We start from the raw sequence: 14,685 nt of genomic DNA, 5'->3' as shown, positions 1-14,685 counted from the left end.
AGACATCCTCCGGACAGAGAGACTTTCTGCTTTATTATTAGTAAAGATAAAGATTATACTTTAGCTTTATTGCACAAACATGCTTATTTGTTTTCCATCGCAAATAAAGCACAAAAAATGTCAAATTCAAGCATTTCTCTATCTTTATGTATGGAATCCAAAACGTGTTACATCAAATCTCTCAGAAACACATTCCTGCAGATACTGCGCTTTACCTTCAAACAGCTGTATTCGAGTGCTATTGCTTTTTTAAACTCTTGCATACATTAATATCGTATTTAATCAAAGTTGCAGCTTATCCTTGGTTGCCATGCCACCCTGTTCTGTGGATAATTGGTAGTTTACGGCATGCTTTAAAACGTTATTTTTATGGTATCTGCCGACCGGAAAAGTCATGGATTTTATCTTAGACATTATTAATAAACAAAAGTTCATTATCATTTTCTAAAATGATGCTTTCAATATTCTTAACGATTATATTTTTCAAACAATCGGATGGGTGTCCCACTTACTCCATACGATGGAGTAAGTAGGTCAACCCCCTTTTGTTTGAATTTAAATCAAGCATATCTAAAACAGGGTTAGGAAGGTCTTACGTGATAAAGTATGTAAATTTTTAGTATGCAATAGTTTTTTGTAAATGCATCCATTTATGAGATATTTACTGTCATTCAAATCTGTATAACTAGTAATCATAGAAGAAAAATACAAAATAATTGCATCTGTGAAATTTATTGAAAGCCTATAGGCATATATTTTACTTTTACATATAAGGTGTGTTGAATAAACACAATACAGATGATTTAGCTCAATTTTGGTAAATTAGCCAGATATATTAATTTAAAAACGAAATCGGAAAGACTAGATCGTAAGGTCTATTTAGAGTTGGCTAAGGGAGAACAATTATCACTTCATCCTCAGTAATAATTTCAACATCCGTTTTATCAGGCCAATAAAAAGGGTCACCATTACTATTTGTTCTTGCAAATTCAATAGTATTTTTTCTTTTGCATCATCAACTTCCAACATTAGAGCTTCATAATACTTTATGTTTTTCTTTGGTGCAAGTTTCATAAATACATAGCAATCAGCTTTAGTAGTTTTGTAGCTCAACTATTAATTCCTACTAGGTCTTCATAGTTATCTCGTATTTGATTAATAAAAAATTTTCTTCATTAGAGTTGCTTTTGATTTTAAAATTGTCACTAATATGGAGGGACCACTACCCCTTATAGCAAAAATTTACAAGGTGAGTGGGATCCCTCCTCTTAAATACTTATTAATAATATTTTAAACAAAAATTCTTGTTGCATCATACACTTAAGGTTACACTAGACACGAAAGTTTGATGATCATAAATGAATAACAAAAACTGCCCTGGAAACACTGTGTTGAAAAGTGTTTCTTGAACTTGCAAAAAAATATTTTTTAGAAATTTTCTTTTTTTTTTGACTAAGTTTAATGATTTAGAAAAAAATTCCACAAATCCCAAATGTATGCAAAACCAATCAATCGGAATGAAATTTAACATGATCAGTGTAAAAAAGGACAAAAACAATATCCATATTTCAGTTTTAGGGGGGTGACCCACTTATCCCAACCCACCCTATGTGTTGAAACTATGGGTTCTGAAGGATTAACCCCTACCCCTGCCTACTGGGCCCCTGTATCTGACTACAAGGAAGTATATCATATAAAAATAACGAATTTTGACAGTTCTCTAGTAGTTCATTATTACTAATAATTACTAAAAGTTTTAAAATTACATATTCTCTAAATTCGAGATGAATGAGCTGTCTGTAAACATCTAAAATCTGTTTTGTCAGAAGTGCTTGATTTCTTCTCTGCAGTCAACTGTAAACTTCATCATTAATATTCTAACTCATTGTTATCGGTGCAGATTTTAGATCATCATATTTAAGCGAGTTAGTTAACTGTAGATTGAAACCTGTAAAGTTGACTAGTTTTGTCAGGTACAAAAAAAAAATCTACTATTATTTTGTCATCACCCTATACTTGTTGACTACCTGTTTAAATTCATCACTAAAGCATCAACTGTGTCAACTTATACAGGTTTCACTGTATCTGTTTTTAGTTTTCATTTGTATTTATCTACAAATTAAGCTTTAAAAAGATTTTCAAAAAAAAAAGTCTTAGACTTCTGCAGTTTTTATTTTCATGTCTGTCAGTATGAAAGTTTATCTTACAAAACTTGATTTGAGCTGATTTATGGAAGCTGAAAAACAATAATGAAAACTGCGAGTTTCTTTTTTGATTTTTATATCAAAATTAAGCATGTCTAAGCTCTTTTGGCATTTATTTTTCCTTTGTATGAAATCATCTATCTTCAATACAGAATATTTAACTGAGTATAGAATGTTAAAAATAAGTAATTCCTTTTCTGATGATTAATGTGAGCAAGTTCTACGGTAGGGTGGTTCAAAAATACATGTAAAAAAAGTTTCTCCTAGATAACGGGACACCCATCAATATTTTTTAGACTTGTGGATAGCAATATACTGGAAGAATTTTAGCTTCCTATTTCAACTGAAAGAGGATGCTCAATCCCCTCCCCCAAACTTTATAAGTATGGGGAGGTAGTAATATGCATTGCAATAAAATAATTATTTACAAAAAAACAGCTGGGGATATTAAATGTTTCTGAATTTGTGGCATTTTCTATGGTACGGCTAATGTTAAATTGAGGAGTCATTGAGCACCTCTTAAAATTTGAGTAAGAAGCTAATACTTTTACAGCATAATACTATTAGTTAGTCTAAAAAGATAGGGGGTGTCCTGGATCCTTGTTGAAAAAAAGTTTTTTTGAACCACCCTATTATACAGTCATGTATTTCGAAAACTTAAAGGTAAAAATCAGTTAAAATAGTTTCAGAAAGTCCTTAAATAAGACAATAAACTTCTTTTATTCATTCATTTTTGAATTTTTTAACATTGCAGTTTTTTTATGTACTTACATGTAAATAATGATAGTGACAAAATATACTTTTGGAATATTTCTTTGCTTTATTTAGTTCTATATCTTTGTTGTTTTAAAGTTTTTAGTTTAAGCATGAATTTTTTTATAAAAGCATAAATAACAAAAAGAAAAGTTATTTAGGATGCTTTTAAAGATATGCTAACAGCTTGAAAGTAAAAATCAATAGGAGTCTTATTTGACTATGTTTAGAACCTCTAAATTTTACTGAAAAAAAATCCTTTTAGCTGATTATTTTACTTCCTTCTGTGTTTTTAACGCAATTATATCAACTTTTCTTCATAATTTTAGCACAAAGAGAAGAAGGAAAAGGAAATAGTCTAATGAAAAGGCTGACGAAGAGCTAATGCTAATAAAAGCATAAATAACAAAAAGAAAAGTTATTTAGGATGCTTTTAAAGATATGCTAACAGCTTGAAAGTAAAAATCAATAGGAGTCTTATTTGACTATGTTCAGAACCTCTAAATTTTACTGAAAAAAAAATCCTTTTAGCTGATTATTTTACTTCCTTCTGTGTTTTTAACGCAATTATATCAACTTTTCTTCATAATTTTAGCACAAAGAGAAGAAGGAAAAGGAAATAGTTAGTCTAATGAAAAGGCTGACGAAGAGCTAATGCTAATAAAAGCATAAATAACAAAAAGAAAAGTTATTTAGGATGCTTTTAAAGATATGCTAACAGCTTGAAAGTAAAAATCAATAGGAGTCTTATTTGACTATGTTCAGAACCTCTAAATTTTACTGAAAAAAAATCCTTTTAGCTGATTATTTTACTTCCTTCTGTGTTTTTAACGCAATTATATCAACTTTTCTTCATAATTTTAGCACAAAGAGAAGAAGGAAAAGGAAATAGTTAGTCTAATGAAAAGGCTGACGAAGAGGAAATCAAAATCTCCACCCCCATCTGATTACTCATGTGATAATCCCTCATTCGTAGATGGAACATCATCATCTCAACAATCTCTCTCTGCTGTTCATGTAAGGTGTGTAAACTAAGCCATGGAAAGTGGTTATATTTTTGTACAGAAGCATAGCTGTACTTGCTTGCAACTTAAATTGGCAATGACATCACGAGGTGCGAGAGAAAAAAGAGTTAACAGATAAAACGTCAAAAACTGACTAGCTACCTCCCCTATCTTCTTCACCAATAAGAGAAGATCGCAACCTGTCTATGAGTTGCTATTAGTTGGCGTGTTTGATTCAAATGGACAAATGCTCTCTGGTAAAATTGAAAATGTTTAAAGATTGACAGAAATTATGACAAAAAATGGTTACATATGTGTGGGTTTAACTAACTGATCCGATTTCTAAATTGAAGAGCGTAATTTCACCCAATTATCAGACAAGGAGCTAGGAACTATTTCATTCTCTTCACCTCAGCATAGTTCTCCACTGTCAAGTAAGCTTGCAGTCGAGTATAGAATTTTAGGTACCTATTGCCTAATAAATCTATTTTGGTGTATCATTTCATAAGTAATTTTCAATCTACATGCATATAAAATGGGTTTGTTGTTCATTTTACAAATCCACAGTTTATGTCGAATCATCTTTTCATCCTCAAAAATTCACAAAACGGGTTCTTTGAATTCTAAAATAATTACTGCATGTGCTGCCATCTAATAGCCAGTTTCAAAAGATTGGGAAAAATCAATAATAGTAATAATAATAATATGAGTTTTGTATAAAAGAATGTATGTCTTTGAGTGTATGTTCTTTATACAAATCCAAAGTTTACATCGGATCTTGGCCAAATTTGGCTCAGAGATCCTTTGATGCTCAAAAATTCACATAACTGGTATTTGGAGTTTTTTTGAATAATTTGACGAGGTTTAAATTTAAAATTTGAGTCATAAAGAATTTTCTCTTCTGCACGTTGATGGGAAATTTTATACCTTTTTTCTTTTTTATTTATTTATGCCTGATTGTTCAACATGCGCACTTGACATAACTTTTGTTTTCAAGGTAGACGGGGCAACCCCGAGCAATGCAGCTGTTTTTTTTTTGTTTTGTTTTTTTTTATTAATAAATCTTAAAGTCTAAATGTGTATATCCCGAGTAAACTCTGAAACTACTGGACCAATTTTGTTGAAATTTTCAATTTGTGTTGACCCCCTTAGAAGATTTTCTGCACTCGGTCCAAAAGTACCGAGGTACCTAAATTAACCAGGAAAATCATAATAAGCGCGTTTTCCAGCAAGGAAAATCACTTTTAAATTCGACATTAAAATAGTCTGGGTCAGATATAGATTTATATATATATATATATATATATATATATATATATATATATATATATATATATATATATATATATATATATAGACTAAATTTATCTGAATGCCATGTTTTTTCCTAAGTATGGACAAATAAAATTCTTCAACTGTTTTTAAGCTTTTCTGATAGTGGAGGAATTTAAAATTTTATCCTCTTTTTTTTCTTTTTCTTTTTCTGTTTGTTATTTAACGTGTGTTTATTTTATTTCAGTGTAGAGACATTGCTAAAAATTTTATTTTGAATTTAAAACAGAGCATAAAACTGGTCAATATAAGTCAGTATTCTTCAGTTTGATCTGTATTTATCAGTGTTTTCAGAATTTAATGAAGTTGGTATTTTTTAATTTACTGAAAAATTGATTTGCAGAAAAAAATCATCATCACTAATTTTCCCGTTCTCTCATTGAAGCTGAGGTTACCTTCTCACTGGTAGCTAAATTTACTAATTTAGCACACCAGTGACAGTCTGCTAGCATGGTACTGCTCTCCTTGCAAAGTGAAGGAAGATTTGCTTTTACCTAATCTTCTTGTTAATGTTTTTTGGTGAAAAAAGTATTAATAAAACTGTGCTGAGAACATTGAAATGTTTGACCTAGTCAAAGTGTGTATGAAATTATGCAAAGAATTAATATGCAGTGTCAGCCCTTGTTTTGATAGAAACAGTGAAATTTTTTGACTCCATTAGTTTTAACCAGAACAGTAATTTTTTAACATTTCAGATCTACATCATGCCCCAGTGAAGCATTGGGTAGTCAGAATGTCAGTCATAAAAAAACGGGATCGTTAGATGGCTCGAATGGTGAAGTTCCAAAGTCTTCGTCACGGCCGAAACAGCCCGCTCCACTTGTGCGAGAGAGGTAAATGCTTCATTTTATCAAATTGTGTAAACATTAAATCGAAAATAAGGTGAATATTTCATCATAGGTTGTACCTGGGGAAATTAAAAGCATTCATAAATAATTTACTAAATATTCTGAAATTCTTTTCTGGAGAAATTTTCAGTCTCTTCATGTTGTAAAGTTTCTTGCCTTTAAATTGCCGTTTGAATTTTTTTGCAAGAATTTAGTTTAGATCTTAAGCACTGGTCCCCCCTCCCTCCCTCTCTCTCTCTATTGCACTAATAAGCTCTTATTGCACTAATGATAAAGACATTAATCATTTATTTTTGCAGCTAAAAAATTAATGGGAACAAAAAATGTTTCAGGCAAGGCAAAGAGATAGATCTCTTTCCTAATATTTTAAAGCAAATTAGTTTCTAGGAAAAAAAATGTAAGAATAAGTATATTTTGTTTTAAAAATTTGAAAAGAAAAATTTTAGTTCCTGTACTAAAATATATTCATATCATAATGGTCCTATTTAATATACTCTAAGCTGAATTAAAACGATTTCCATTGGTGCTAATGTCTTTTGGGCATTCAAAAACGACCTCTTTGAACGACTACCATCCATTAAGGACCTCTATTGTCAGGATCGGAGAGCGGTCACTCTGGAGAAGTTTCACTGTACCATATTTACTAAAGTTTTAGTTGAATGTTAGTTATTGAGATGACAAACTCTATACTCATGATTTTCCACTAATAGGCAAATTCCAGTCTTTAGATTTGTGGAAGTCGGTTTTCTCAGTTGTTCTGTTTTTAAGATTTTAAAAGAGAAATACAGGAATTCAACAAAACACCTACGTTAGTAGGGGGGATTCTCCCTTATGCTTTATATTGTCCTCTGTTTAGAAAATGATAACTATTATAGAGAATTACAGGCTGATGGTTCAAGATTGCCACTCAATTTCAGAAATTATGCATAATTTTCAATTTGTAAGTATAAGAATACATCTATTGTTTCAATGCACAACCTCTGTATCCTGCTCAAGAAAGTTGGAGTTGCTCCCACACTTTTCTTTTATTCTAGAAAGATCATCTGAACCCTAAAATTACAAAAAAAAATGGCCAAAAAATATGATATTATTAAGGTTTTAATTTCAAAACATTTGAAAGGAAACCCCCAAACTGCCTTCCTCCCAACTTCAAAGATGCCTAAATTAGTGTTACTAAGAAGCCTAAAGATAGCGTAAAATTACGTTTTTGTGACTTCAATTTAGAAAAAAATCCAGGGGTAGCCTTTGAATCTTCTTCTGTAGTCATAACAGAAACTCCAAAATTGAATTTTTAGGACTTCATTAGTTCAACAACAAAAAAATACAAAGACAACCCTCAAACCCCTTTTTTCCTTCTTTTGTCACCCAAAGACACACAGTGGGACAAAAACGCCTAAAAGCGCTTATAAATGTTTTTTTCCTCCTATGTTAAACCAGTTGAGGATTAATAAATTTGCACAGGTCTATTCTTTGACAATCGGAACTGAAATTTTAGAACCCTTCGTCCACTACAAAGCTGAAGGAAACCTTTAGAAAGTTAAAGAACCATGAGTGTGAGAATTTACAAAAATTGCTTTTAAGCAGGATTTTTTTTTTTTTTTTTTTTTCTTATTTAGAGGCAGGTATATTTAATTTCTCTCGTGTCCAACCATAGTAATAGGACGCAAAAAATAAGTAACTGAATTCTCAAACTGAAAATCCTTTTTAATCAGCACCGAAAACTTGGGAATTGAAGGGGTTTTTTTTTTTCAAAACACTCTACAAAAAAAAAGTCTTCTTATGCAGAGCCAAATTTAGCTCCACGCCGCCTCTAGGCAAGTCTGAAATCTGCCGCCCAGCCTACTCTAAAAAAAATTTTTAAGAAGATAAAAAAATTCCATGAATAAAAAAAAAAACGCTTGTGACCTCCCCAAAAATTACTTATTTGAAAAATTCAGAGACAAAATTGCAACATTGAGATCATTATTTTTTTTTTTTTTTAATTGTTTTTTAATGCTGAAAAATGTTCCATCCGATTAAGTGTTCTGAATGTATGATATTCGTGCATGCTCGTATTTTATCATTCTGCAAATTGAGAATTGTTTTCATCTGTGAATCAACGATTTAAGTAATTTCCTGTGTGATATTATGTTCACTCACTTAACGTTTCTAACCATTCCTCATTGCTCGATGGTATTTCACTTGTAAATTGCTACTGGATTACATTCCAAAAAGCTCAAAGATTCTGCTTTTGAAAACTGCCCACTTGAAAAATATGTATCACTTTTTGAAAACATTTTGAAAACTCTTTTTTGTTCATCGGTTTTTAACTAAGCATGCTCTCTTCATTTAAAATCATTCAACCTTTTTCGCTCATCACTCAATTTCATTTGCCGCCCAGACTTACTACTATTAAGTGAAAAGTTTTTAAATATTAATAATGTAGAAAAGAAAATATATGTCAATCACTGAAGAAACCATAATTAAATTAACTTTACTATGGCACTGAAAATCTTTGTCAAACTCCAATCTTGTTGGAGCTTCTGGTCAAACGCAATGACACTTGCTTTTCTTACGCCGCTATTTGTCTTCACACTTATTGTTTTACACGCATCTGTTTCCATGCTTGAAAAGTATTTCATTTTCATAAGATGAGTTAAAGTAAACTATTATTAAATTGCAAGAAAAGGATGTCACTATGGAAAATAAAAGAATAATAGCTTCAAGAGTAATAATTTAAAAAAATAAAAACGTGGTTAAAGCAAAATTTGCAGCCCTACGCAGCTGCCTACTCTGCCTATTGGGAAATTGGGCCCTGCTCTTATGTCCTCTTAGAAATTAATACTACTTAGTCATAAATGGTCTGTAGAAAGACCCTGAAAAGAAATTAGCTGCATAAACCTGCAAACTTTGGACCCTGAGCCCAAACAAATTGAAAAAGCTCCATAATAACATGCCTTTGTAAACAAACAAGTGAGAGAGGTTTAAAAACATTTTTAAGCTCTTTCTGGCATTTTCGCCCCACTGTGAGATGGCCTGAAATTACGTTTATAAAGCTTCAAAGTCACTAAATTTTTCAGGAGAAACCCCCCAAACTTCCTAAAATTGCTAAAGATGGCAAAAACTTACGCTTTTTCGACAACAGTTTCAGAAAAAAAAATTCGGGAACATCCCTCTTTACCTTCACATCATCAAGACAGTCCAAAAGTTTTTTTTAAGACTTCAATCTCGAATGATTACTGGTGGGAACCCTTGATTCTCCACTTCATTTTCCATATGTTGACAAAGTAGTATCAAAACTGTTTTTAGAACTAGAATGTCAAAGCATTTATGGGGGAGAGTCATTAAGTCACTCATAGATGGCCTAAAAAGTCTTCAGTATTCAAAAAAGAATTTGTCCCCAACTTATAAGTCCCGGTCCCCACCAATGAATATGAGGGTGTAGTTTCGTAGACTTCAGAAGTTGGTTTTTATATTTCCATCCACAACAATATGTGTCCACTGCAAGGCTCAACACAATATAGAGCTGTCAAAATATCCCTTTAGTCAATTGACATGGTCTAATTGAACCATCAAATTAGTATACCAATGCTTAGATTCTTTTACCTTGAAAGCGACATATCATATATTACTGATTTGTGTGACTTGTATGCACTAGAAAATTTACAAAATGTCATTTTCAAGGTACATAAACCTAAAAATTTTATGGGAAAAGACAGCCAGACTCCCCCTTACCTGAGGGTGAGTTCATTCACCCGAATATCCCAGTGATATCTGCCCCTCCCCCCCCCCCCCCCCCAATAGTTTTGCAAGTCGGCGCCCCTGCCGAGAGATTAAAACTTAATTTTTACTAAATTGTTACTTATGTATCTATGGGTACATTTATCTCTTATGTATATGCAAATTAAAATTTAATCCATAAACAAATCTACACAAATGAATTTCAAAATTATATTGAAATCCTCAAAGTTAAATTACATTTAAGATTTTTCAGTAATTTCAATGTTAAATAGTGTTTCAATTGTTAAGGCAAACTTAGCCTGGTAGGGCAGTAAAGCTGTGATTAGGATCTGTGCAACCTTCATAATGCTGCCAGGTTAGATATTCACAAATCATTTATTAAAATATAAACTTCTATATTACTCAACACTGCAGAATTAATATTTAGCATAACTACCAAGAAAATATAATCACATTAAAAGTGACAACACAAGACAAAATGTGAGCAAATAAGAATGCCATTCAGCCTATTTAAAGACAAATTTTACGTCATTTTGGAATCGACATGCTGTGTCGTGTTGCGCGATTAATTTTGAGAAATTATACGAAAACCAAAGAGAAAGCGATTTTAGGCCGTGGAAGTGGAAGCATCGCTGCCGCGCATAACCTCAGACCAACGACTGCCTTGAATGCCCGAGAACCAAAATTTAAAAGAGACTTACCCGGGGGTGGTGTGTTAGTTGACGATAGGAAGCACAAAAATAATTACCATACATTCTTTATTCAACGTTACTTCAAAGCAGACATGAAGATAGGCACTAGGCGTGGTGATCACCAGAACATTTCACTTAGTATAAAAAAAACAAATGTGAGGAATACAGACTTAAGAGTTCATGAATGGAGCTGGGTTTTGTTGCTAAGTTCGTTAACGATCAAAAAAAGGTAGAGTTCTCGCGGAGGGTGGTGGAATATTTAAATTGAAATGGGAGAAGGACGTACAGTTCTCTATGAATATGGTGGGATGTTATCGAGGGATGGCTTTTGATAAAAAAAATGTCCGTTGCAGGCCGATGTACGTTGAGACGAAAATGGTGCAGGCTGTAATCACCATGGTGACAACGTTGAGCTCGTCACACGCTTAAAAAGGAATCAGGATACTTTCAAGGTAATTGCGGATCCATGCCGTCACCTCATGGTATGTAGATCATCGAAGAAGTAGTTACATTAAGGGGACGATTCAGGTGCACTCTGCGTGCCGCCATCGGACGCCATCATTCAAACAGGTGATGGATCATCAATGCACTCATCTTCAGCTGCGACGAAGTACGGTCTTGATTAATATATTTTAAACATATATGAAAAAATGAAACGTTCACCTCATGTTGAGGTTATTAACGATTTTGCGGCGAGCAACGGCCGTCCCCAGACGCCGTGCACCGATGCTTCATTATCGCCATCATAGAACAAAAACCGGAGCCGCAGAAAATGCGACCGAGCGGACAGAGAGCAGCAAGTAGAGTGAAGTCGGGTGGAAAAATGAATCGGCAAATGAGCGATCAGATCCGGGTACGCGGTGATGCGCGGGAACCAATGAGTGCGTTTGGCGCCCAAACAACGAAGGGAAGGGGACGCTACGCCATTTTAATGGCCGACAAGAAGATGCAAAAAAATCAGATCGACGCTTGAAAAATTGACAAAAAGCTAAACGATGGGAAAAGTGAATAAGTCATATTTTTATATCGTAAAGTGTGCGAAATTTAACGGGGGAACGCGGGGAAAACGTGGAATGCACAAGAAAATAAAAAAACAACAAAATGGGGGAAGAAAACGATTACAATGACCGAAAACATGGGAAAAATGTAAATGGGTAAAAAATGTGATATGCATTATCACATACACTGGCAAAGCAAAAGAAAAAAAAAGAGAAAAAAAAGAAAATTTTAAGTCCAGCTCCAATTTACCGAAACTTTACACAACAAATTCATACATCATATATATTCAAATGCATAAAGAGTTGTAACATCCAAAAAAAAGACATGGGATACAGTTTTATACTATCGTCAAGGTAGAAAATGGGTAAGTCAAAGAAAATGAACTGTTTGCATTTTCTTTTTGCATGTCATGATTGCACCCTGCTCACACAACAATTTGCCACACACGACCAACCAAAAGGACAAAAAAGTACACACAGTTGTGATTACGTGAACAACACATAGCATACCAAGAGTTAAAAATATAAACATTCAAAAAAAATTCACAACAACCCAACACATGTAGAAGGTATGAATACAAAAAAATGCAATAACCCTCAAATATGACCATTCTCGATATGCATTAAATTATACAGAAACATATTAATGCACAAAAAACATTAGAATCATTATCTTGACTATCTATGTCAAGTGTTACACATTAGGGTAACATGAGTAAAAAATTTCAAGTAGAAATTTTTTTTTTTTTTTTAAACAGTTCATATTGTTAAAGAGTTCAACAGCGTAGTGCACCAAATTACCAGGAGCACACTGAGTACAAAATTTGTATTTGAAAAAAAATTGAATGTTGAAGACACACTAAGATTGAGACGGACAAATTCATAAGCATGAAGAGTAAGACATAATAAGGAAAACCGGTTGTAGATATTAGGACATAATCGAGAGATTGACATTATTATGTGGAGGAAAAATTGTTACGCACATGTTGACATACATATGTTGGTACCAACAGCAAAAAATATGACAGCGTCCTGTCATACGTAAAAATAAAAAAAACATAAAAATACATTTCCAAAAATAGAAAAAATGAGATCGACTTGCCGTGTATTAACAATACATTCTCATCACTGTGCCCCTCAATGAAAACAAACATAGGGGAGAAAAAAAATACGTTCATAAAAGACATAGAGAGAATCACAAGCAAAATGATACGGATTCCGGAATTACAATCACGACCAGCACGACTGCCCGTACATAACAGCAAGTGGCACACCCTATGATTAAATTACTTACAACTACGGAGAAAGTAACGGGTTTGTTGACTGGGATGCTGAGGTTGGTGGGACACATTGTTATCTGTGTTAACAGACATTAAATTGCTTTTGCGAGGTGGGGCTAAACGTAAACGATTGACATGAATTACAAAAGGTTGCGCGGAGTCATCACCTAAGAGTTTAATTTTACAATTTACATCCCCTACATTGCTTACAACAGTATAAAGACCATCAAATCTAGGTTTAAAAGTGTCAGCCGACTTCATGTATACAATATCATTTTGTTTAAAATTTCGACTGTGAGAAGCAGGCAATTGCCTATTGTTTTGATTGATCTGTTTGAGTTGTAAAGAAGAGTACGCCTCCTCATAGATTAGGCGAAGATCCTGCAGAACATTTTGTATATAATGTGAGGTGTTAAGAAATCGAGGTTGCACGTCATTATCAAAAGTGTCAAAAAACAAGGATAGTTCCCTTCCCAAGTGCAACATGTTAGGAGTGAAACCAGTAGATGAATGAGTTGTCCCATTATATATAGACATGTGAACCATAACAGCAACTTCTAAAGACACATTCTGCTCGAGTAAAGACAGTAAACTAGACTTGATTTGACTATTAATTCTCTCAGAAATCGAATTGGACTGGGGATGAGCACGAGAAGAATGCTGAATTGTAACACCTAAGGCCTTGTTCAGAGAGTGAAATACATCACTGTCAAACTGACGGCCTAAATCTGACAGAAGATACGACATTCTACCATATAGAGAAATGTAATTCAACATGTGCTTAACTATTGTGTTGGCAGTAATATTTTTACAAGGATAAAGGACAACGTGACGAGAAAAATGATCAGTAACCGTCAAAATATATCCATATTGGCGAATTGGACCTACCAGGTCGATTGAACAGAACTCACCAGGTCTCCTCGGAATCCAAATATTTTGCAATGGGGCGGGTTTAATGGAATAGGGCTTCAGTCGAATACAAAAATCACATGATAAAACAAAATTCGACACATCCCGATACATTCCTAACCAAAAATATTTACTAACAACTACCTCATACGTTTTCTTTATTCCGGTGTGAGAAATGTGACAAATTTGCAAAACTTTAGCTTTCAATGTGTCGGGAACAACAATAGTAGGTAAACAAGTTTTGTTGCGAACATGCATTAATAGGTTTGTAGTTGGACAAATGAAAAAATCCTTAAGCTTGTGAGCATGATGCAGATTAGGCTTTTGCAAAAAGGAAACAGCTTCTTTAATGTACGGATCATTAAGTTGCTCACGTAAAAAGGTTTTAATAGATATTTCATTATGTGCATCAGTTTGGGCACACACAAATGAATGAGAGCTTAAATTATGACCTGACTGAGGTTCACATAGGGAAGTAGGGTGCGGTCTTAAATAATTAACCACATTAGTGGATTCAACACAAGGAGTATTAGAGGGTATATCACACAGCATATTGTCAGGGGTGGAAATATCAGTGAAGGGAAGGATCAACTCCTTATCCGCATTGGGTTGAAGAGCTGATTCATGTAAATTGGGGTCAGGGCTCCGAGAACAGAAATCTGCTAAAATATTCTGAGGGCCAGGGATATATGAAAAAGTATAGGAATATTGACCAATTTCTAACAACCGACGAGTAACAACATCGGCTGGCGAGGTTACATTGCTGTAACGCTCTAAGGGCTTACTGTCAGACATGAGAATAAATCTTCTATTAAAGAGGTATGTCTTGAATGCTGTCATTCCTTTATATATAGCATACAACTCGAGTTTAATTGGAGGATAATTACGTTCAGACTTTGACAAAGCTTTACTAAAATAAGACACGGGTTTTAGAATACCATCTCT

At 33.4% G+C, this 14,685-nt stretch overlaps 1 protein-coding gene across 1 annotated transcript in view; it reads left to right on the top strand.

Moving 5' to 3' along the window:
* LOC129233323 (E3 ubiquitin-protein ligase SH3RF3-like) overlaps nucleotides 1-14,685 on the top strand; it is a 39,273-nt gene that overhangs the window by 19,390 nt on the left and 5,198 nt on the right. The window contains 2 exon segments of the mRNA XM_054867372.1: nucleotides 3,822-3,981; nucleotides 5,970-6,126. Coding sequence (XP_054723347.1) covers nucleotides 3,822-3,981; nucleotides 5,970-6,126 — 317 coding nt within the window.

This window comes from Uloborus diversus, unplaced genomic scaffold (genome assembly GCF_026930045.1).
Source record: "Uloborus diversus isolate 005 unplaced genomic scaffold, Udiv.v.3.1 scaffold_334, whole genome shotgun sequence".
Classification (NCBI taxonomy): Eukaryota; Metazoa; Arthropoda; class Arachnida; order Araneae; family Uloboridae; genus Uloborus; species Uloborus diversus.
This window is presented reverse-complemented; position numbering and strand designations above follow the sequence as displayed.